Genomic DNA, 25,485 nt, shown 5'->3' with positions numbered 1-25,485 from the left:
AGCTGCAGACTGAGCATATGTATCATCAGTGATAGATTTCAATAGTAACTGGAAGATAGTTTCAAAATGAAATTTAAGATGAGGGAAGAGCAGAGGGAGAAAAATAAAGGATATATATGTACAGTAGGATAAATCTTATTATCCAGCCAGCAGTGGGTGTTAAAACTAATACAGTACGAGTTGCATAAGCGGAGTGAATGTTGGTTTGCTCTGCCCTTCAGCAGCAACTTACTCGAGGGATTGCGCAGCAATCGCTTTTATCTCAAGGTTGACTGGTTACTGTTTGGCAAGCAATAACTCAAGGCTCATTTTTAAAGATCTGGTTTAAAATGAGTCTAAAGTAAGCAATCCCAGAACCTGTCTGATATCTGAACATCTGTTTTCATAGCTGCTTCTTAAAAGAAGAAGAAAAAACAGCTGAAAACAGTGGAATGTTGCATGAGGCTGGATGTACCCATCCACGCTGAATCACCAGTAGAAAATGGATACTGAAGTGTGTTTCTTTGGTGTGTGTGTTTGCATCACTTAATCTTCAATTCAACATTCAATTAGTACCTAAGCTGCGAAATGGATTCTGCCTTTTGTGACAAAGCTGATCGTAACTTAAATAGGACATGATAGAAATCGGTTTCTTTTAGTTGACTCTGTTTGAACTGTGACTGAGACCAGAGTTAACTGTACCTGATGTTGCGTCTCATGTGCGCAGGTTTGGAGCTCCTCTTCTTGGTTCCTGTCAGGGCCGAGGGAGGGGTGGGGCTTTGGCTTGCCGGCCTGGAGTGGGGTCTTGACCCGGGCTGAGAGGAGGGAGGGTGAGCCGGCGTCTCCGCCGTAGGTGAGGTAGATGGGGGAGGGGTGCACTGCCACACAGCAGGGTTGCCGCCCTGAGCCTCATTCTCGGAGCTGAAGGAGGCGCTGTGGGACTGGTCTGTAAGGGGAGGACAAGAACTGTCAATTCAGGTTTAGCAACAAAAGTTTAAAACTCACACAATATAAAATAGATCCTGAATGGAGTTCCCACAGATCTTCACCTGCTTTGCAGTCTGAATTTAATGGTGATGTCAAACTGTTGCACATAAGAGACTGACAAACCATAGCTGTAACGCCACCATCTTAATTTTGTGCAGGTCAGAAGATTGAAGGGTTATTTACTTAACCTGTTAGTGATTTTAATGTTGTGGCTACCTGCTACTTCCCTCGTCATATATGGGGGGAAAACACAAAATCAAAAATCAAACTGTTTCAGGCGCTACTTTCACAAACGAGAAGCATGCAGCGCTAATGAAGGTCAGAGCCGCAGAGGATTTTGGAAAAATCCAATGTCTGCAAAGTCACAACAGCTGAAAGGCTTGTATAACAGAGTGTTTTATAATACTTTGATGACTCCGGGGAAATGGCGTGAAACAGCTTTATATCTCAAATAACTAAAATAACTTAATACATTAGAAACTTCCATATTCACGGCACTCATTATCATTAAGAGCTTTCTTTTAGCCATGTGCAGCCACCTCCTCTCTGTTCTCAGAAATGAGCCTACACTGAGCTGCACACCTATTAATTATAACTGCTGGTGTCATAAATCGTTAAACTATTAGGTGATTGCAGCAATCTCAAGTTGAGCGTGCTGATCCTCCCATTCGGTTGTTTTGTTCACCTTTTCTCTTTTGTGCTGGTAAACACATTTGTCCATGTACAGACAAAACAGACTGGAGCAACCAGGAATTGAAGAACTAACGTTCCAAATATCCGATGACCTGGTCTCTCTGCTCAGCTAGCAGCTCCTAGCCGCCACAAATAATTAAACTTTATTTAAATGGGTAAATATAATGTTGGTCACAAGTTTTGTTAGCAATTATTAGATTTTGTAGTTATTGCCTTTGAGCTTCTTTTCAATCATGGCTGTGTTTAAAATGGAAACTTTGACCGGTGGATGGCAGCCTGTCAGGACTTAAGTTTTCAAATACAACGAACAAAGTTCTTCTTAAAGCGCAAGAGTCGAAACAGTTTTCAATCCAAAAAAAATCACAACTGCGCTCCGATTGCTCAATTTCAATTCATCAGTGTTTTTTGCAAACTTGTCTTAAGTTCCACTTCTGTTTCTTCTACTCTCAATCTGTCTGGATTTCACTTTCACCTTTCTTCTTCTTCTCTCCTCCTCCTCTCCCTCTCAGTTGTTCTGCCAGAAACACACTGAACCAGATCTGGGGCTTATGTAAGAGCTGGATCATAAATATGGATGGCTTATGAAACACAAGACAGGACACACACACACACACACACACACACACACACACACGCACACTTTAGAGGACAAGTGTTCACATAGGAATATGAATCAATACATAAATATCCAATGCACACAGGGAAATGTAGATGGCATTCCAGCTAAGAATCTGCCAGGACAAACAAGGAAATGCTGCAAACACACACACACACACACACACACACACACACACACACGCACAAAGAAAGCATGTTCAGTGCATGATACCTGGCAGCATCAGAACGTGGACACGCATGCGCACGGGCAGACAGACACACATCCTTAACATAATGGAAAATGGAGGCTGCTATGAGCTCACTGCGAATTGAAAAACAACTTACATAAAACGCCCCTTCAGTCCATCAGTGCGATAACAAACTTCTCGATCTGGCTGCTAATGACACCAGCTCATCTCAGCCCTTAGCGTGTCTGTGTGAGTGTCGTACGCTTGTGTGTCTCATGTTACCGCTAATAGTGAAATCAAGTTAAGAGCGGAAAAAAACTCAATACAATCACAGCTTTCAAGGGTTCACAACCTTTTTGAGATTTGAAGATACAGACCACAGCCAGATTACAGATTTAAAAACCCCAAAACAGGTCCAATATGAATAGAAATCCCCCCCCCTGCTATCGTCATGAGGGTTTCATGAGGAATTTCCACACAACTATTAATTCACGTGTCCGTGAATTCTCGTGTGTCGGCACCAGGTCAATGTCTGCCCTCATCCAATAGAAATCATCACATCTTTAAAATATGCTGACACACAGTTATCTATAAACACTCCCCCGGCTCCATAATGAACTTTATTTATATATTTTTTCAAATCAAAGTCAGTCAATACTTGAATTTATGACCAAATACTGGTAAACTCATTCCCAAAGCATTATGTTCCCACAGCATGTTAATCATTATTTCAGCATTATATCAGTTCGTGGTCATATTAGCATCAGGTCAAAGCCCTGCTGAGCCAACCTGCTGCCTTACAGAACCAAAAGCCTGCAGACTGCACAGCGCAGACAGTAAGCTTTGAGAAAGGCATAAATGAAGATAACAAAGCACACTATAATAAAAGGAACTAAATGAAAAGCTCTTGACTTGAAGAGCTACAGTAGAAAATGAAACCAATCACATCTGTGATGTCTTCAACCCAGTCACGTCAGTTTTTGGCTTTTTAATCCAAGGTTTTGACTACGTTCTTTCTACAGGCCCCATACAAAAGCCAAGGAATCAGACACCCACTATGACGTCTGTTCAGTCGTTTGTGACCGACATCATTCTATTGTTTGGCTTTAATTGCTCACCTTGTTCACCACATGCTTTTTTTCCCCCTCCATTCACTCGATTACCCTCTCTACCCTGAATTTCCCTCCCTTCAACCTTACACAACAGTTATATAACAGATCCTGAAATGCACAGAGCCTCAACGTCACCACAAACACACAGACTGAGGGGGTGGGAATAGCAAGGGAAATAGGAAAGGGGACAGAGATGAAAGTGAGGTCACGACTGAAAGGGAAAGAGAGATGCACTTCAGTGCGGGACGGGAAAGACAATCACGGACATGTTAAAAAAAATAAAACACGGTGGTGTTTGGCACACACACACACACGCACACACACACACGCACACACATTCTGGGAAACAGGGTTGTTTTCTTTGGGGTCAAGAGGACAGGACGTTCAGGAACCGTTTGCCACAAAGACAAATATGATTTTATTAGTTGATAGACACACCCGCCTCCACACATGGCGTCACACTCGATTTGCGCACTACCCGATCTTGAGGTGACTGTGTTTATCCGAGATCCATTTCAAGTATAAAGTTTGCTTTCCTTAACAGTGAATGAATGAGCAAGCGCGCACAAAGCTCTGAGGGCATATAAGGCCAGGGACTGGTATGCACTGCTGTGTTTGTTCTGCCCTCACTGATGCTGTGAAATCCATTGTACTAGCTCTGTCTGTGACAGCAAAGTGAAGTCAAATGAAATGAACATTTCCAATGTTTTCCAGTGTGTGTGTGTTTTAGTACATATCATGCAGCACAAACTAATAAAATTATTGCAAATAAAACCCAAAAAAGTAAAATAAATAAAATAACAACACTCTGGCATAGCACACCTGTTTTCACTTAAGAAATAAAAATGTGGTACATAATTGCCATTTCCAGTAAAACTTAAATGGAGAATGAGAATTCACTGGAAGGGGCCATTAGCAGATTGGCTACAGTTACTGAGTCCAAACATTTAACGGCCCTTTAATGGTTTTACTGGAGAAATTCATCTTGTTTTTATGGGAAAAGGACCTCCGGTTGGCTTTGAGAGCGGCTGGAAGACAAAAGGAGACGCAAACAGCATCCGGCTCATGGTGCTTTGCTGTTTGCCATCTGATAATGTGTTTATAATCTTGAAGGTTTGAAATGGCAAAAAAATTAAATTCTCCCATTTACTGTTTTTAGTGCAGTGTCAAAGAATAAAGTACGTTTGTCTAAAAGATTACAAAAATAAACTTTACTGCAGAGATACTGTGATTTATTAAGTAATAACCGAAGGAATTTTAAAAGTAGCAGCTTTGAACACAAGCTGCTATTCAGCCATGTCACTAGTTTCTAAGGGAAGGGAAAAAGATTGCACATCTACAGAATATTTATCCATTCTCTATATCCTCTCATCGTGTCACTAGAATATTAACTGTTTTTTGTGGGTTTAAACTCAACTTTGAGAAATTAGAGATGTCAAGGTGAAAGCCGAGCTGGGACTTTAACATGAACAGAAAACAGAGCACCGTGCAGCTGTAACAGCGTGTTTCAGAGAGCAATCTGGAAGCTGTCACGATGAAGTGCCTCTCATATATACAGGAAGATGTACAGACCCATACACAGATTCGCGAACGCACACATGGGGGGAGAATCTCGTTGCATTACGGCCCGACAGGTTATACAACACGCTCGCATAAATGTGCAAAAATAACTTATATAACAGATAAACTGTTCAATACTCTCTGCCGAGGGCCCGAGGAAGCAAAAGCCTCTCCTGAATCATGCTTTGCTAACGTACACTTGCGTCTTGAGTGCTGTGCACATAACTCTGTGAGGACGAGTTTGGAAGCACTCCAATCAAAATAGCCGGCGAAGATAAATGTCATCGGCTGCAGGAAGTCAGACACAAACATATTACATAATGCAATATGGATCGCAATTGCATCAAATGGCCTTTGCTTTGTGCCTCATCACCTGATTCCCTCCAGTATCAGCAACTCCTGCCAAACTGCTCACAGATTCAATTTCTCAGGTCTATTCTCCATTATGTCTAAAAACCAATAACCTGTCAGTTACAAGGAAGCAGGAAATCCAGTTTGAGTAGCATATTACCATTTGGTGGCTTATTATTTCCATGCTACTTTCCACTTCAGCACACTAAAGATTTTATTTATGATTTCTGATGAAATGAACATAAATAAATCTCAACACTAAAGATTAGTGTTGCCATGAGTAGGAGAAAGGCCAATTGGTATTAAATAAAACAACCTGATATCTAAATAGTGGACGATATTCTAGATGTACAGTTTATTTCGCAACCTAATGATTTCACTTGAAGACAGAGGTTTACATGGCATGTGCTGTAATTGTAAAAAGTGGGGTTTGAAGGGTTTAGATGGGCAAACTAGGAGATCGCACCATGTCAAACAAACCCCTTTCTGCATTATTTTGGGAAGATTTAAAATCGGCACATATTGGAGAACACATATAGTCATACCAGCATATCTATACACATAGCAGACCAAATATGCTCACTCAAAAGAGCATAAACATGTGGTTATAGCTGTAAGAGTTTTGGAGGTCCATGAGATGTGGTAGACTTGCATATCTAACGCAATAACGACAGAGTTTGTCACACACAGAGCGTAACCCCAAGCGTCACACCAGCTTTTATTATCAGTATGTTTTAATTAAATGATTGCTTGGTTCATGAGAATCTGAAAACTCTTTCAGTTCAGAACATGAGTTATAGCAACCCCCCCACACACACACTTCAAACGCAGTAACTACACAGTTTCAGTTCTGATCTAAATTCAGCATCCAAGACCCGCCCACCTAATTAAAAAAAACCCTCCCTTGTGCAGAAGGCCAGCTGAGGCGTTATCTCAAGGTGAGAATCAGAGTTGGAGAGCTGACTGTTGCTAGGTGACTGATTTAAACCATCAGTTTGCTGCGAAGCCACGAGGAGCAGAAAACAACTGTGACAATATGTGGGTAAAATTAGTCAAAGCAAAGTGTGAAACGTGATGAAAGCTCAACCTCCGTCACGATAGAGCTGGGAAAGAAAGTAATTCAGTGTCTTGATGAAATGCTGACTCACCGGGACCAGCGAGCGTCACAGGGTGAGCAGCACCCGCAGCACATTTTCTAAGCCATTAATTCGTTTAGTTGGACACTCCCTGTGGGCTCGAGACCCAGCGCTCCTCACAAAAGACAACACAACATGTTCTTGAGAGATACGAGCCTCGACAGAATGCAAGGCCACCGGCAACAGATTCATGGTTGGTGTGACACGTATGAGTGTCTGAGTGGGGTTGCAGAGAAGAAACATCTTCTGCTTACCAAGTTTATATAACCACATCAATGCATGTAAGTGTTTATATAACTCTTCGCACTATGCTGCCGAACATACAGACATAAGTGTGCCAAAGAACTCTGTGTGTGTGTTTATGTGAAGTAAATGGCAACTCCTAATGTGTCAATTTCTTAAAGTGAGGAGGCAGAAGAACAGGAAAGGTTAAAACTACAGGGTTAAAAAGAGTAACCAAAGAGAATTACCTACAAATATGTACTAACAGCAGTATAACGCATCAGTCCCCTCATAAAGTCTTGTTTTTCTCGAGAGCCATTAGTGGTACAGGCTGTTTTCTTGGCTCTGAAAAAACTGACAAGTTAGCGATGCCAAGGTTTTGCCCATAAGTGAGAAAAACAGATGGCAGACTGCAGATTCTTCTGTAATCTGTCTTTGCTTCTCAAAAAAAACTTCTCTGGCAAAAAAGAAAAGATGGATAGAAGTCTGGACCTTGAACTAAAACTGGGAGTAAAGATTGGTACTCTCCGAAGTCGTCGAGTACCATTTTCCCGAGCTTCTCTATTAACAATGAACTGACGATGACCCCAATTTAGTTTGAGATCCGACACCTGCATGAGATTCAATTGCATCTATAAATCATGACCTGAGACATCTGAGGGCGAGCTTAGAGAGATGCACACAAACACAGCCTCACACAGGAAATATGAGGTTCTGACCTACATACCAACTTCCATCAAGTCAGACATTCAAGGAATGGTGAGACCTGAGGATGTTTTTAGGGTCTAATGTCCTTTGAAGATTAAAACATTAAAAAAAGCTTTCAATCTTTTTCTTGCCTCGTAAAAAGAAAGAAAGAAAGGCTAAAGTGGACAATCTGTCTGTGTCGCGACCCGTCATTGGCCAGCTGCTGTCTGTGTAAGCAGATTACAGATGATGGCACATATTTACTACTACGCGGTGGAGAATCCTCTGCGTCACACGTTTTACGTGCACAGAGACACAAACACACAGAGAGGACAAACTGTATTATTATTCAAACGTGGTATTCCAGGAAGTACATAGAAAATAGAAGAATAGAATATTTATAGTAACAGAGCATCTAAATGATTCATCTAATCGTCTCATTTAACGCTGTCCCGAGAGGCTCAGCTGGACAAGTGCTGGTGGAAAAAAGAATCAATTTTAAACCCCTTTACCGAGAACCACAAATTCTCTTGCAGTTATTCAACATGTTTGGAAAAACTGCAATGTAAATTGTGTAACATCACAGACTTTTAAAATGCCTGTAAAACAGGGCAACTTTGTGACGCAACAAGAATTAGAGGCAAGAAGCAAGTAGTAAGCCATGCTTAAATAAAAATGCTTTTTTGTAACTGGCAAGTTTTATTTATTTGAAAAGTGAAAAGCTATTTGAAATTAAGTGGTTTTAAATGCAATTCATGTATTGATATTTTTAAATTATTATGGCTATTCCTGACCATTTTTTCATTACTTTTTTAAAAATTAAACCTTTGTTAGAGTGCATACTAAACATTTGAGCCTACACTTGCTTTACTAGCTATCAGCTCATTTATTCACTTTCTCCACTCCAAATGCAGCTCTGCATGAAATCAGAGATGCACCATCTTCACACTTGTCCTTTCCTGCTTCTCATTTTCTCACCCCTCCCCTTCCCATCTAATCCTGCTTCCACCTCATCGCACTCACCTGTCACTTGTTCTCCTCCTCCTTCGCTGGATTTCTTTCCTCATCAGTGAGTCTCACTTGTACACAATTGGCCCCATGCTGACATCCATTTATAAAACAATCTCTGCTGTCATTAGAAGCTGTAATTCCATCGGTCTGACTTGCAAGCTGATTACTGGCACGATGCTTCATATCAAACAACAATGTGCTGTACGTTTTCACTGATGATGCTGATGAAGGTTTATCCTCTACTAAAGAAATCCTGATCAGGGCAAGCATAAGTGGATGGATGCATAGAAGGTACTTAGGTCGTCAAATATAAGAAACTAAAAGCTCGGGTGATATTTTTTTTAATAAGCGCTTATGTGTAAATAGAGATGAATTTGTCAGGGTAGATCCAAATATAATCACAGAAAACTTATAAGGCTTCAGTCACACAGACCTATTGACTGATCCGCTACCCCGTGGGAACCTCCAGTCTCGAGGGAAAAATGTGCATTCCCCAACTGGTTGCTGAGTGTTTGCTGGAGGTTTGGAGAGGCTGTTGCAGCAAAAACTTGCTGGTGATTGTTTTGGTCACCGGCAGCCTGCAGCAGTCACCTGTAATTTGCATGGAAAACTTGTCTGCAAACACCTGCTAACCCACTAGCAGAGTGGTAGTAAAGCTTGAAAAAAGTGTAATACAAACAACATAATGCATAATACCGTACGTTCACCTTCAAAGTAAATGTATCGCCTTACCTCAGCAGCCAGCTCGTTTCAACTGGTGCCCCTTAAACTTCGAAGACAAATGGTCTCTATTCTGTTCTGGTTTCTTAGTTTCCACATTTTCACCAAAGCCCTCTGCTATCAACCAAAGAAATCACGAGGATGTCTTAGGTGCAGCACCATATACCTCTTTGTGGCCACAGTCGCATTCCAGTACCAGCAAAGACGTTGGGGAATACACATCTGCCAAGTGGCCCAATTGAAAGATGGCCAATTATTGATCTCGCATGTAACTGGGGGCTAAGGCAAGAAATAAAATGGTGAGAATTGGTACAAGTTTTTGCTTATTTTCACTTGTTTCTTGGCTGATGGCCTTTTTTGGCCTCCAATTTTCACTCAGGGCTAAGATTTTGCTTCACGCTAACTGAAAGCCGATGCAATTTGTAGAATTTCACTTGAAAATACAGGAGCACCGCAAGTGAAGTGAAGGAAATCTTTCACTGCACATTTTTAAATGACAAAATGCAGAAATCAATTTAAAAAAAAATCTTATTTCCTATGCTAGAAGTTCATATTTTTTTCTTTTAGTAGTAACCTGCCAGAAATCCAAGACCCTCTGAACAAAAGAAATGAAACCATCCTCCTACTTGTTTAACTGCCATTGTTCTTTTTCACTTCAAGTTAATCTGAGTTGGTATTGCAAACATAACTTTAGAATTGAGATTAAAAATCGCAGTTTCAGAGAGGCTTGGAGATAAGATCTACCTTCATATAATGGCTGCTAAATTATACCATCAAGTGTGATTTAGGCTTGGCTTGTGGCCCAACTATTCAGAGATTCCTAGTAAACTAGAACATGATGGAAAATATGTTAAAAACTGACAAACTCAAAACAAAAAGTTTGATTGTTATCAGAAGTAAATAACAGCTTCCAGTTCAACATACTGTTTCGAGTGGAAACGTAAATAACGGATCCAAACTGGAGATGGGTCATTGATGAATATGTTGACAAGGTCAGTCTGCTGTGTAAAGAGTTAAAGTATACATAAGACAAAACTTCTATTTGTGTTCAGGTGGAGGTCCAATAAGACGACCTGCTTTATTAAATGACTTCCTGCTTTCTCATTTACGCAGTCCGAATCTCACAAAGGGAAAAAGTTGCTCCCCAACAGACAGCCAGGCCACCGCCGCTAAGGCTGGTCCGACGAGAAGGGACGCTTATGTAACTGCTGCCTCTGGCTGTTACACAACCAGCATGTTCACAAGAATCTCACGTCCTCCACACACACACATTAAAAGATGTAACGCATTGCAAGCACACAGAGCACACTCGCAAGAGCTGATGGTCTCACAGCGACGTTTAAAGAACATCTAGACTTTGAAACACACACACAGAGCGATGAGTGTGTCGGCATGATTTTCCACCTCGCTCCTGCTGTTCAGCAGCGTCCGTGCTGTTCTCTTAAGGCAAGGAGAGTGTCAGAGATTATTTAAGGTGGCTGGATGGAGCACAGACAGTGACGCTGGTGGACAGACTGCTTGGAAGAACATACCAACAGACAAACTATAAACTATAAAAAATGCAAAACTCTTAAACTTGGCCTGACAGTTACAGCTAGGGTATTATTTCTGCTTTTTCCATAGTTGATGACGGATGGAATAATGTCTTGTTCCATTTATTCATCCACCTTATCAGCATCTGCTTATCCAGGTAAGAGCGTACATTAACCAGGAATTCCCAGACCTTCCTCTTCCGATTAACCACCTGCCAGCCATCAAAAACACATCACCTAAGAGAAATCCAGGAGGCATCATGTCTGAACCACCTTAACTGGCTCCTATCAATGCATGGGAGGAGTAGCTACACGCTGTATATGCTTTTGTAGTCGTTCACTCACTAGCAACAGGTCATGGCCATGATATCAGGTAGATATATAGACTGTAAATGCTTTCTTCTTCTGCAGTTCTAAACCTTTATAAGGTCATGTGACCAAATCAGAGATCTAGGCATCTGTAAATGATCATCAGTGCAAATACATCATGAACTTCCTGCCAAATTAGAGCAATTTATAAGCTCATAGTTCAAATAAAAATATCGTCTCACTCGCTGTCTCTGTAATTTTTTGTTGTGGTTTATTGACCCCACCCAACCAAATTACAGCCAAATGCAGGAAAGTTTCTCAAAGTTTTTAAGTTGTTCTCCCGAAAGACTGACCGAGATTTAACTGGGTTACGTGCTCGCCATGAGGACGAAAATAAAATCTCAATACTAATGCTGAGCAACACACACGCACGCGCACACCTCTCTTATGTAAGACACTGCCCTGAATGAGTTATTAAGGCTGCTTTATTAGAGCGATGCAGGTGAGTTATGAAATGCTCCTGTTGGCAGCGATTCCGACGAGTGTGTCAGAGAAACGGTGAGGCGGTGAGACGAGAAGACAGAGAGGAAAAAAAGGAGGTGGAGAGACAACGGCCATGTGATAAAGACGGCACAGCAGAGGGGGTGAGACGAGGTAGAACAGGCTGTTAGTAGGCCAGTGTGTCACTGCTGCTGGGGAGGGAGGCAGAGGAGGGAGGAGGAGCCAGAGGAGAAGGAGAGAACGTCGGGATGGTTCGTGCTGGTCACACTATAGCCTGTTACATAAAACCCTTATTGGCAACAGTTTGCACACAGTGTGTACTTTCAGCCTCTGAACACCCTGTGAGATATCTTCTGAGCAACCCAAAATCTTAACACTTCGGCACACAATGAGAAACATTTCAGCTAATGAACTACCGGTCACAGCTCCTCCGGAGGTGGAAAGAGAGCAAAACTCACGTAACCATTTCCCATTACTCCTCTTTCAGTACCAAGAAACATTTCATATTGTGAAACGCTTCGAGCTACACCGCAAAAGCACTGTTTTCTCTTCAGCCCATAACGACTATTTAATTACACATCAATACAAGTAAAATTTCTGATTGTTAAGTCGTTATTAAAGAGACTGAAACAAATCACATTTTATAATCCATCCGTTATTCTTCCACTAATTCAATCCCACCTATTATGGGACGACAGGCCGGGTACACACTGGAAACATCGCCAATCTATCGTAAGGCTGTTTTATAATTATTTGTTTATCATTTCAGGGACTTGTGTCTCTTTACATTTACCAATCAGGTTGTCAAAAAGAAGCTGAATAAATGATCACAGGCAGACTGAAAAAGCATCTTTAGATTTCTAAGCTCGTTGTAATCTAGCCAATATTTAGTAGCAATGTGAAATAATGTAACCGGTATTGGCTTAGTGCAGGCACCACACCCATGACGTTCGCTATCTGATCAAAAGACTTTTGTACTGTAACATTATACAGCACTGCGGCCATTTAATGAGAGACAGAGAGAATAACTGGGGATTAGATGAGGTAAAACAGGACTTGGAAGTGCAGCAGAGGATACACACAAAGTTAAAGAAGATCTCAAGTTTATGGGGTATAAATTTCTTAAAAGGAAATCTGCTACCTGCTTTAATCTGTGGTCAAATTCTTTAAGACTTGAGAGAGAGGAGGAGTGAGGCACTCGGAAAAGTGTGGATGGGAGAAAGATGAAAAAGAGAGGTCACTCGAACCTGGAAGGGGAAATTTTACAATAAAGACAAAGAAATCTGCTGTTTGACAGGAAGAACCAGAAAGATGAAAGAACATTTAATAAAAACTGCTTTTTGACAAAGAGAGCATTAGCCGTGTGTCCATCCTCAGCACCGGGGCGTTATGAAAGCAATCAGACTGCACGTGCTCCTGGTGCTTGGCCTGGACTCCAGTGCTGGCCTGAACAGGACGGGTTGTTCCTGCCCGGCATGCTGAGGCCAATTACGGCTGAACAGAGCAAGCAGTGCAGAACGATGGAAGAACAATCAGTACAAGCCTGTTCCTGCTTTATTGTACGACAGACTTTTTGCTGCTATTAAAATGTCAAATTTGTTTTCTTTTCACGGAAACCCTCTCACCACTGACGGACGCACTGTTCTCAAATACACGCACGCACAACAGATTTAGGGAAAAACAGTGTGTCCTATTCTTTTTACCCTTCATCGCTATTTGAGACAGCACAATCTGAGACATGACGAGGTATCTAGTGTCTCTTTTCATAGTGAGCCAAACGCCCAGAGCGATCCCATGAATTACGAGCATGCAGACAGTTATTTCTCCATAAAGGATTTTCTGTGAACGTTTTTCAAAAGGGAACAAGAGGAGAGTCAGTGGGCCGTGGTGCTCGCTAAGCAAAATTAAAGCACTGTTTTTAAAGTCTAAAAAAAACGCTTACGTGATCAGGCAGGTCCTGAATTATGAGCTGGTGACCTTTTCTGGAGACCTTAACAGTACCTGTTTTAATCCCAACAACTGCTGTTAAAACGTGTAAAAATCCCTGCAGCTGCACTGTTTTGTCTTTTTACTGCAGAACATTGGGCATAAAATGAAACAATGACTGATGTGACGCATAACTTTACCTTGAATAGTTACATTCCTATTTGGCACACTGCGGGAAGCCATTGTTTGCCTAAAGTGCCCCTGGAGGGCAGTGTCTAATTTATCGGAGGTTTTGGCATACGTGCAAAGACATCCGGACCAAGATTTCCGTTCACTGTTTGCAAATGTACATGGATCTTAAAAAATTAATAAAAAGCAGAACAAGGACAATCTAAATATGGAGCTTTTAGGGCCACTCTGGATCCTACTTCATCCACACGATCACATGTTTTTAATATCTGTGAGTCAACTTTAAACTGAGTGCATGTGCAACAAGACTCACAAATCATTGCACTGTACATCTAAATTCAGTGAAGACAGCTTCAAATTAAGACAAATTTAAGACTTAAAATCCTGATCTGACTGAAAACAGACTATTAAAGTTGATCTAACACAAGATTTGAAGTTTCTGATTATCTTGTGTTTGCTGGATAAACAGATGAAGAAATGTGAACGAACTCAGAGCCTTCATTTTCATTCATTCCAGCTACAGCCGTTTACCCCCCTAACCCACTGGTCTGCTGAACCATATGTTTTCCTGCCTCCACATGCTCACACTTCCAGCATGGCCCGATCCTACCCCCGTCCACCAATCACAGCACTGGCATTGGTTTAGGTAACCGTAGAGACAGCCAATCGGAGGCAGGAACTGAGATGACAACAGAGAGAGAGGCAGCGGACACGAGTGGGAGAAAGACCGGCTGAAAGATGGAAGGAAGATAAGAAAAATGGGACGAATCGAACAGAGAGAGCAGCGATTGTAGACAGTGACTGAAAAGAGAAAAATAGATGAAACCAGAAAAGTAAATAGAAAGTGTGCTCAGATAGACTGCACACGCCTAAGGAGGTATAGATCCAGTGTTACACAACAATGTTAAGTAACTTAATGACCCTCAATCAACAACTGCTGCACATTCTAGTCAATTCTTAGCTGGTTTTATAACATCAAAGCTCCCCATTTCTCATCATCTTGCAGCTTCTAACTCATTTCCCCCCTCCGTGCACCTCTTCTCTGGCTTCTCTTCATGCTGCCTCTCCTGAAACAGGATGCAGAAAGGAAGCGCCTCTGCAGCCAAGTAACACTGTTCGTTATCTCATCAGATAAACTTCAGCGTACGCCTGAAGCTCTCTGTGTGGCGTTTTCTTCCTGTTCTTAAAGCATTCATAGCGCATACAACATTTACGCACCTCCATATTTTCCCCTCATTTCTTTCTAACTTTCTCTCCAAAGATTAATCGCTTCCACAACCTCAACACGGTTCAGGCGAATTATGTCACCCACCTGCAAATGATTCCGATTCATCCAGAAGCAGCATGGTTATCAGAAACAGAGGAAAAGCTGGTGTCCTCTGCCTCCCTGTCACACTCTCAAAATTGCTTCCCCTTTCAAGGAAAAAAAACTTTTAAAAAGAAGTAAGGAGGAGGTGGATCTTCCCTCCTCTTAGCCTGGCTTTACACTTAGGTGAGCTTTAAATTGACTACCTCAGTGACTGACTGACTCTCTGACTACTGGTCCACCACTGTGTGCTCCTTTCTGGTCAATAACAATGTGAATGTGAGGCAGAGGCAGCTAGGAAGGCTGGCAGCTGAAAACTTACATAACCCTTCATGCTGGAGCTGGGGCCCTGCTGAGGGGGGACTCCTACCACCGATCACCTTTCAATCTCCTCCCCTCGCTCAACTAAAGCTAGAAAAAAACCAAAAAAAACTGTCATATTAAACCACTCCCCCATAAACAGAGTCAGGAATACAAAGCATGCACAGAAGCAGGAACCATTTAAGTGTTCGTTGATGATTAAAGGCGTTACAACATCTCAGCAAGGCTTGTAAAAGTTGTTGCCTCAAAGATCAAATTACACATACATGTACACACAACCACACGTCAGAGGATTAACACGCATTACAACAAAGTGACTTTCACAGACTCTCAAACTTTAAACACCTAGTGAGTGATAATGGCCACTATAACTTTTACTGCACTTCAAGGCCCAAGGTGCACTCACATAAAGGAGACGTTCTGATGCATCATTTGGCTTTCCTGCACTAAACAGATCCCTCGAGATCAGTCTAATTTTACTGATCTCTAATTCTATATCAGTTTACTTTGTGGGTCACAAACTCATAGCTTAGTTTGATCCTAAGTGGGGCAGACTGGTGAAAAACAGTTTCTGTCAGTGAAAAGAAGTTTACACATTTAATCCCCTGAAATATCATAATATAAGAAATAAAGCAATTTCAACAATGCGTCTCAGTTTTTCCACACGACAAAAAAAAGCTGTTGTAGTAGATAACAGAAATCTGTCAGCATGACTCTTTGGGCTTAAATTGTAAGAAATAAATGTTTAAATTTACAGAACAATATCCTGTATCCTGGTCGCTCACGTGATCCTGTAGTTAGAAAACAGAAAGTTTCCGTTAATTCATAGAAAATGTCAATTTTTTTTGACTCCTTGTTAAAAATAAATAAATTCTAAAGTCAATATAGAAAGCACAGCAACTAACTAACTATTTAATTGTTTATCTATTACTTAATTACTTTTTGTATAGTATGAACAGTCAGTGGGGAGGTCTTTATCCCCCATAAGGTGCAAAACTTATTAAAATACACTAAAAAGGAAAGATATGCCCTCCTTCATTTTCCAAAAGAATCCAATGGGCTGGATTGGATTCTGGCATCCAGGCCTTATGATTGACATCCCCGGTCCTGAGGAATACATCATGGAGAGATATGATTGGACATAAACAATATCGAGGCAATGCACAATAAGGGTGTTTCAAAATAAGGTGAAAGAGCAATGCTGAAGTAAACTGCTGCAAATTTATAATATATTTATTTTCATTGCGCTCTATTTTTAATGTGTACCATCAAAATACACCTATTTATATACTAAGCGCTTACTGATGCTGCAGTATACTGAAGGAAACATGGAAATTAGTGAAATTAACTTCACTGACTGAATACTATTAATAGTATTCAGTCAATAAATTCAAATAATCAGTTTTGGAAATCCCACCTGTTTATAACAGATCTGAAGCCACCGAAGACTAAATAAATACTTTAGTGAACCACTAACTTCACACAGTTCCACACAAAAACAACACCCGTTCATAGGCATCTCCCCGCTCCCACGTGAGATTGTTTTAAGTGCTGGACAAGTGACAAAGTCGCGACCCCGTGGTGACCCCACAGTGTGTGTTTGTGTGACAGAATAGAGAGCGTAGAGGAATGCCTCTCTGAAACGCCTTCAAAATAAGATCAAAGCTCACATCATCCATTACTGTACACACAGAACCCTTACATGTGTTATAAGACCGTCATTATTACTTCATATGCGGTTTCTGCTAAGAAACTCAAAACTGTTACACATTATATCACACGTATTTTATAAAGACAGTCCAATACTTAAAACCGATTGTTTACTGTTATACTAAGAGTGACCTCAGTAATAGAACGCCTTCGAAATGTGTCGTTTTACCTTCCACACATTTTTAAACGCACACTGAAACATATGAGAAGTTTATTTGTGGATCGGAAACACTGTTGAAATCACTGAGTGGCAAACTCATATCTATTCATATGGAGTAGAGTAAACAAGCAAATGTTTACAGTGCAAATGCAAATTCCTTGCTGACAATTGTTGAGACAACGCCGGTCTCTGCGATTCTTTTGGTCCTGGTAGAGATCACGCTGAGATGTTTCCATGTTTTACACAATCCTTTTATTACCCATTATTCTTACAGATGCATCTGGAGATCAGCACACTGCAGTCCTATTCTAAAGGCTGATCTCTAGAACTCCACACAACAGTTACAGTTATAACCTCTGGTCTCCTCCCCCCTACAGTAAACACCCCCACAATGGAAATACACTAGTACAGTGGCCAAGGGTGCTTGACAAAGGATTGATTTTAAGTGTGCCGTATTTTCCAAAAAACACGGTAATAACGACGGCCCGCTAGCATGCTCTACCAAAAACAGTGCTTTGTTGTGTATCTGACGGACGAAAGCTAAACCAGTTCCACACCACTGAAGTTGCGTTTCATTCAACGATTTGCTTTCGCCGCCATGCTTTTTCCGACGTGTGCGTATGAAAACAAAGGCACTGCGCATGCGCGTTTTACCCATATTCTATCGCGATATTTCATTTTTCTATCGTTGCCCAAAATTATACCGGTATTACCGTGAACGGTATGATATGGCCCAGCCCTACTTACATATCTATATTATTGCTAATATATATTGTAATATATCTATATCACTAAAGCACTTCTGGATGGATGCAAACTGCATTTCGTTGCCCTGTACCTGTGCATGTGCAATGACAATAAAGTTGAATTCTATTCTATTCTATTCTATTATTAAGACTGGAAGATACTTATACTTTACAAAAACTGATTTGGGACGAGACACTTTTACATCAACCTCAAGAAAAAAAAAAGTGAATCAGAAACAAAAATAAAGTCTTACATAAATAAAATGACACAGAAGTCCTTGAAACTTGAGGCAAAGATACTTTTTCGGGGGGCAGGAACAGGAACAAGGACAACCCCTGTGTCTATTTCATAACATGCCTTATGAAACCTCTGAGCTCTGCTCTGCCTCAACAGCCCAGCTAAAGACTTGGCACGGCACCACATATAGGTCAGTATGATAGAATGTGTCTGCATTCGTACTGATAAAAAGACAGAGCAGGAGATATTACTGGGCTGACTGAGAGATTACAGAACAAAACACACGTGTGGGGACGAGACCAGAGAGAGAAAGCGGTAGAAGGAATCCCACACTGAACCAGTCAGTCAAAAGGTTTCAGCTACTCACCCATGTCATGTGGCTGCAACTTTCTGTATCCTAGTCTGGTGAGAGATTCATGCCTCCTCCTTATCACTCTCAGAAACTTACTCCAATCTGTGTGTGTGCTCCTTCTTCATACAGTTTACACACTTCCTCTGTTCTGTCTGAACCGAGCGTGTCAAAGTGTGTGTAGGTGTCTGTCTGTGTGTGCGCGCGCGTGTGTGTGTGAGTCACCCAACACCTAGCCTCGTCGCGCAGCTTTACCGGCGCTCCACTGAGGACAGAAGACCATCGGGACAATTACAAAACAATGAGTCGTTGAAAACTGCCCCTGACCACCGTACGTAGGAACACCCCCGCAACGCCACTGCGCAGCTTTTCCGGTCTACCTCCTCCCGCCTCTCTCTGCTTCTCCCCTCCCCCAGCCAACCGACACAGGAGCCAGTGTGTGATGTCAGCAGGACACACCCACTCAAGGAAAGCTGCCTTAGGTAACAAGGGTAATGGGGTTCAACAAGGAAGAGATGGACAGAGAGGAGAAGATGAGAGGAAAAGAAGAGGATGAAAGATCGGGAAAGGGGGAAGAGGAGGAGTGAACGAATGTAAAATGATCCCTCTGATAGTTTATGGCAGTTTTTATTGTGCTGATTCTGTTTTGCCCCAATGAAAATGAAAATCAAATCCTTCAAAACTGATGTCAGAAACATTAGATTGGAGGATCTCTCTCAGTGTCCAAAAAGCACACATTTTATACGATCGAATATGAATTTGTTTATTGGTTGGGATAGACTGGCGCCTAGTTTAGTAGTAATAAATGTGTAAATACAGATCTGACAAGCTAAAACGGTAACATATAATCACAAATCCATTTCAGCCTGATTTATGATTGTGGACAGAGAGGGGAGATGATCAATATGAACTGATAGAGAGAGTGATTCAGGAGTCAAACTATGGCTGCAAGATGCAAACCTGAAACAAGGAGATGAATAAAGTCATGTGGTACAACTTTCTGTTTGGAAAATTCTTTTTTTTTTGGCTCCTCGGGGCAGCATCGCACATCATTAACACTAATAAACACATTGTAAACACCTCAACTGCAACAAATGGTAAATTTCAGTGACACATAAATGCAAACACTGTCAGTGCAGATGAGACGAACTATGGAGAGAAGTAAGAACCATGGAGGTGGGGGAAGAAAAACACAAGCCTGACAGGGTGGAGGACAAGAAAGAAGAGATGGAATAGAAAATGGCTAGATGTGTAATTAAAGGAGAAGAAAAGTGGAAGAGCGTGATGAAAAGAAAGGGAAGGGGTCGTGTGGGATTACCCTTCACAGATCACACACACATAAGGTGAAAGGTCATAGCCCAGTCACATGGTTACACATACTAACCCACATTGTAAGGAAGTCTGGGGGGGGAGGGGCAGCAGAATTGGAAATAGCGAGGTGGGGGAGGAGAGAAAGAGCAGGCAGTGACAGCTGGAACGTGAAGCCAGGACTGCCTGGGAACAAACGAGTACGCTCGCGCTCGCACACGGTCACCTTTGCCACACTACCACAGTTACGGTATCTACCCGAGCTTGCACTTCCCTGTTTACATAACCCAGATTGACCAACAGAGGGAGGAGAGAGAGAGGCATTTGTGCCTCGCTGTTTTCCATCTTCATATTCTGTTTGGCCAGGAGCTAGATGAAAAACGGAGATCCTTTGTGTGTTTGGAAAATCGAATGATATACGTTGGATTGATGTCATGAACCATTTAAAGCGTTGTATTTATGTCGATCATGAAAGCAGATTGGCAGATAATCTTTTTTTATTTTATTCCCGAGTAGTTTGATCAGCAGGAAATTAGACTGGAGGATATATTCTAAACACTTTTAACAATAAATAAATAAATAAATAAATATATTAACCACCTTGTTATGCCATAATGTTACACTGCATGACCCATTTTACATAACAGAAGAAGAAAAGCAGCCTTTTTAAATCCACCCAATATTATAGTCTCACACTAAATGCATGTGTGTTCAGTGCAAAGTCTGGAGACAGCGTTGTTGCACAGTAAACAGCACCAAGTTTAAGAAAGATTGAGAGAAATCACAAGCTTCTGCTAACAGGGGAAGATTATAGCTGTTAAAAGATTAGAGTCCCAGAGTCAACAAAGAAGATAACTGCATGCATTTGACGTCTATATCCACACTGATTTTTTTTTTGCATAAACACTGCTCTATCACCGTTTTTATACACATGCTGAAAGTCAAAACTCTTGTGTGCGTCAACCAACCGAGGTGGATTCAAGAAAGAAAATGCCTGTTGAAGTCTAATCAGACGTTAGCTAGTCTTTCTTCTTCTTCTGTCAGCTTCATTAGGACATTTGATAGAGACAAATTTTTCAAAAGCTCAGAATGGGTCTTAAAATAATCACAGCATTTTTTAAAGGTAGATCACATAAGCGAGATGGTTTTTTACTTCATTTATTTTGCGAGTACACAATATGTTCTGGAGTAGCTATTTTCAAAAGTCTATTTTATTTTATTTTATTTTGGTTAATTTAAATGTTTCTTTACCCTAGTTTTAGTTTAGTTTCAGTTGACCTAGTAGCAAATCTGTGTGATGTCATCTGAGAATGGTGCAACAAATAATTTCCTCCATTTACTGCTCGCATATGTGCATCATGTGTAGTTCCTGCGTGCTCTATTCTGAAAACTCACCTTTTCTAAGCCACATGGAGTATTTCCAGTAGTGGGAGTGTGCCTGAAGTGAACCGTTTCCTACTCTGAGTTATATTACAGAAAGGAAAATGTGTGAAAAAATGTCCAGCCCTGAGACTGCCAAAAGGTCTTGTGTGAAAATGGCTTATGAGGCAGGTGCATATGCAGGCTCATATGCATATGATTGCTAGCCATGTAGAGATATCCACTTATCTGCTTTACTGATGTAATCAGCACAGCCTGCAGTACCTAAACTTTCAGTGTAATCAGTGTCTCCCATTTACCTGTTATTCAGAGTTGGAGCAAAGTCAGTTCTATTTTGGTTCCTTTTAAGAACCAGTCAACATATCTGAGAAGCAGACATCATGTTGCAACAAAAGCTAATTAGCATGAGACGAAGATCACAGCAGACAGAATCTTCTTCAGAAGCCACAGGCCCACCAGAGGTTGCAACAGTGACTTCTTAACAAATCTGACCACAGTCTGCTAGACTGGGGACCCATCACTTCCCTACTCTGACATATAGCACAGGTGCTCCTCAGGGATGCACCCTAGGCCCACTTCTCTAATCGCAGCCAACCAACCGACAAAATCAACTTAGTCATTGTGTTTTCAGTTGACACCACAAGATTAATACACAAAGGAGATGAGTCTGCCTACAGGGATAAAGACTGTAAACTGTCATAAAGGTGCTCCAACAGGAACCTGGCACTCCACACCTTCACATTACAGAAAAGCTTCTATCACAATGACATCAAAGTACTGAACTCTAGATCTGCACTCTCACCACTCAGGACATTGTAAAATATTGCTAAAGACTATGACATTATTTTTGTTTGTCCACATGTACGTTGACAAAATAAAGGCTTTTTATTCTATTCTAATTGGTGTGGTGTGGTGTCATGCTGCTGCAAAATGGTTGGCTACATTGGTCGTAAAGTAGCCCTGACGTTAACAACCTAGCAAACCGTAAAGGTTTCTGTGACTTGATTGGCACATTAATATAAACATTTATTTGAACAACAAACTTGGTTTGGGCAATTTCAGAGACCTGATGATGCTATTGGTAGACTATGGTCAACTAACAACAAATAGATTCAACTTGGAAATGGCTTTTTATTATTGAGCCAAACACTGATAAACTGGCTAAACCTTTCCTTTGTTTGTACAAAGTTGCCACAGATACATGACATGAAAAGATATTGCAATGCATATCCTTTCATTATCATCACCCATAAGTGGATGAGATGATCTAAAAAAAAAAAGCTAAAGACTTAGCTAAAATTAAATTTGACACAAGAACTGTGCTGTTAGACATGTCACAAAGAATTTAGTTTAAAAAAATATGTTGAAACACATGATGTGCCCAAAAGCCTTTGCATATATTTGAAACATCATAGTGCAAGAAAAACCAAAACATAAAAAAGAAAAACTAAACTAAAGATCTCAAGTTTGGCTCAAGAATAACCACACTTCAAATCAGAATCCTGGGGTGAAATCAGAGCAGTTAGACATAGCCATGAAGAGGCTGTGATTGCACTTCTTTTAATTGCGGCAATTTACACTTTTGCCTTTAGACACGGTTATGCAGCATGTCTATGAACTTTAATTTTTGAGCGTAGTGGACTCTTTAAGGTTCGAGAGAGGGACCTGTGACTAGAGGGATCAATCCTGCTGAGGAATATAAAAGAACGATTAATTCTCCATCATTACCTCCTCCAAGGGGCTGTTTAGGCTATGTTACACTCAAGGATTAGATCTGGTTTGGTTCAGACTTTAAAATTAAAATATGAAATTTGTTAATTCATTAAAATGATACTTGGTAAAACAAGAATAGTTCAGTAGCCACACGGGAACTACTCAATTTATCTAACGATGAATGAATTCACATCAGCTTAAAAAGATTGGAGGAACTTTGAACAGGGACCAAAGGGACCTGGTGCTTAGACTGTTTTGTCAGCTGTTGTTTCGAAAGGACAAGAAAAAAAAACTCTTATCACCATCATCTCCCACCAAACAAGGGAGACATGTAGAATCAATACAAAAACACACTGGAGTGGTTCTGAAAACACGTGCCGGCCTAAAAAGTTACAAAGACATTTCATTCTGGTCCTTCTTTTAATTTAACCAAGACTTCCTAAATTCCTAAATTGCCCTCTTATGGCACTCTGGTCATTTATAATGTAAAAACACCAGGAAATCCTCATCTTTGATGAAGCCATGACAGCTTATTTCCAATTTTGTAAATAAGTGAGACATTACATGGTTTAGATATGTGTGAAAATTATTAAATCCAAAGATGTATCAGGCAAAAAAAGTCACACCTGGATGTAACTAAATTAGGTAAAAGCCTTACACTGAATATGTGATTATTTAAAGTTTCAGCTGGCACCTTGTTATTTAACCCTTACTGATGAAGTTGATACGGAAGACGTTTCCTGTGGTTGCACACGACATGTTACTCTGTTTTAGAAATAATCGGTCTAGATTAAGCAAAGTAAACAACGATTGAGATTGCTGTAACTTCGAAAATTGGGACTGTCCAATATATTATTAAAACCTGGAAGGATAGCAGTGAACAACCATCTTTCAGATCATTCGATGATCTGAATGATCATGATCGGAGATATATAATCGTAAATAATATATCAATACTAATAAGATATAAAATAAATTGTAAATAATCAGCAGTAGAATTTATTCCTATGTTTAATAGTGAAAGTAGAAGCATTTCCACACACAATGTGAAGAGATTGGTACCAAACAGCCGTGTAGCCTTCAGAAAACCGCTTATCAGGGAGGCTAATCCGAAAAACAGCTTCACTTTGATAAGGAGCATAAAGATAGGAGTCAGTGGCAAAGGGAAAACTTAATGTGGCCTGAGGCACCCATCATTCCTACTGCCCAGCCTACAAGCCTGCGAGAGCAGTGTTTTGTTTCTGGGTTAGCTTCAGTTGGTGAGGTCAAGCTTTTGTAATGTTATGTGCCCAAAAAATGAGGTCAGCTGACATCTTGAATATACTGAATGAGCAGGTTTTTCCATCAATGGATTTTTGCTTCCCTGCTTTTTCATTCAGGAAAAAGCTGGTCATTCAATACACCCAGGTTTTTTCCATCAGTGGAAATTTTGGAGGGCTGCTGATCTTCCACATCGAAAAAAGAAAGCTGAGGTGGTTTGGGCATCTGATTAGGATGCCTCCTGGGAGAGGTGTTCGGGGCATGTCATACCAGACATCATGTCCATCAACACATTTAGAATTTAGAGACCTTCTGGAGAAGACTTTACACAGCTGACAAACTCTTCCATCATCAGTACAAGATCTTGACGGAAATCTGATTCCCCTCTTTCTCGCTGTCCAATGCCTTCTCATCTCATTCTTTGATATGCCAGCTCTACTAACGCTGGATGTCGAGCAATAGCTGCAATTACACAACAAAGTCCACATTTTTATTAAGTGCTGTAAATGCTATCAAGTCAAATCAGCCTTCTTACTAATGCAAAGACTAACTTTGGCACAGATGGATTTATTCAACAACCTTATAATTTATTAGTCAGACTTGAACCACGACCAGAAAGCCCAATTACAGAAGAGATTTCCAGCATGTGTTTACTGCCTGAAAGCTGTGACCTGCCTGCCATCTCTCCTTGAATATCCTGAGTTTAAAAAGGTTAGTTTAGTTGAAACCCACATCTCAGCACAACAAAGCTTTGACTTCACAGAGAAACCATTTTGAACTGGAAATTTAGGGCAAAATTAAGATTTTAGAGCAGCAAAAAGCCATGATGGGGTTTTTTTTCTTAAATGTCTAATTTCAGGACCTTGAACATAAATTGTCAGAAATATATGGTTTGTTATTTCTTTGTTACTTTTTCCTTTTTCCTATTTATTTACTACGAGCAATGTTGGTCAAGTTACTTGAAAGAAGTAATGATAATAATGGATTGGATTTATATAACGCTTTTCAAGGCACCCAAAGCGCTTTACAATGCCACTATTCATTCACTCTCACACACTGGTGGAGGCAGCTACAGTTGTAGCCACAGCTGCCCTGGGGCAGACTGACAGAGGCGAGGCTGCCATATCGCGCCATCGGCCCCTCTGGCCATCACCAGTAGGGTAAAGTGTCTTGCCCAAGGACCGGCGACCTTCCGGTTACAGATACGCTTCCCAACCCCCTGAGCCACGGTCGCCCCTTAACTAAGCAACTAATTACTGATTACTTCCCCCAAAAAGTAATCCCGTCACTTTAC

General features: G+C 40.9%; 1 protein-coding gene across 3 annotated transcripts in view; it reads right to left on the bottom strand.

Moving 5' to 3' along the window:
• The window catches only part of LOC102314191 (helicase ARIP4), a 79,860-nt gene that overhangs the window by 17,557 nt on the left and 36,818 nt on the right, over positions 1–25,485 (bottom strand). The window contains exons 1-2 of one of the 3 annotated variants that reach the window (XM_014338992.2): positions 18,549–25,133; positions 682–925 (exon numbers count right to left, since the gene is read on the bottom strand). In XM_014338992.2, the coding sequence (XP_014194478.1) occupies positions 682–925; positions 18,549–18,552 (248 nt within the window). In that variant the 5' untranslated portion in view covers positions 18,553–25,133. Of the gene's footprint in view, positions 1–681; positions 926–15,012; positions 15,323–18,548; positions 25,134–25,485 lie in introns of those variants that run through there. The other 2 variants (XM_014338991.2, XM_014338990.2) reach the window with 2 other exon arrangements.

The sequence above is a fragment of the Haplochromis burtoni genome, unplaced genomic scaffold, assembly GCF_018398535.1.
Source record: "Haplochromis burtoni strain Fernald_Lab_line unplaced genomic scaffold, NCSU_Asbu1 Contig_60, whole genome shotgun sequence".
Classification (NCBI taxonomy): domain Eukaryota; kingdom Metazoa; phylum Chordata; class Actinopteri; order Cichliformes; family Cichlidae; genus Haplochromis; species Haplochromis burtoni.
Note: the sequence above shows the minus strand (reverse complement) of the source record. Positions and strands in the feature narration are given on the sequence as shown.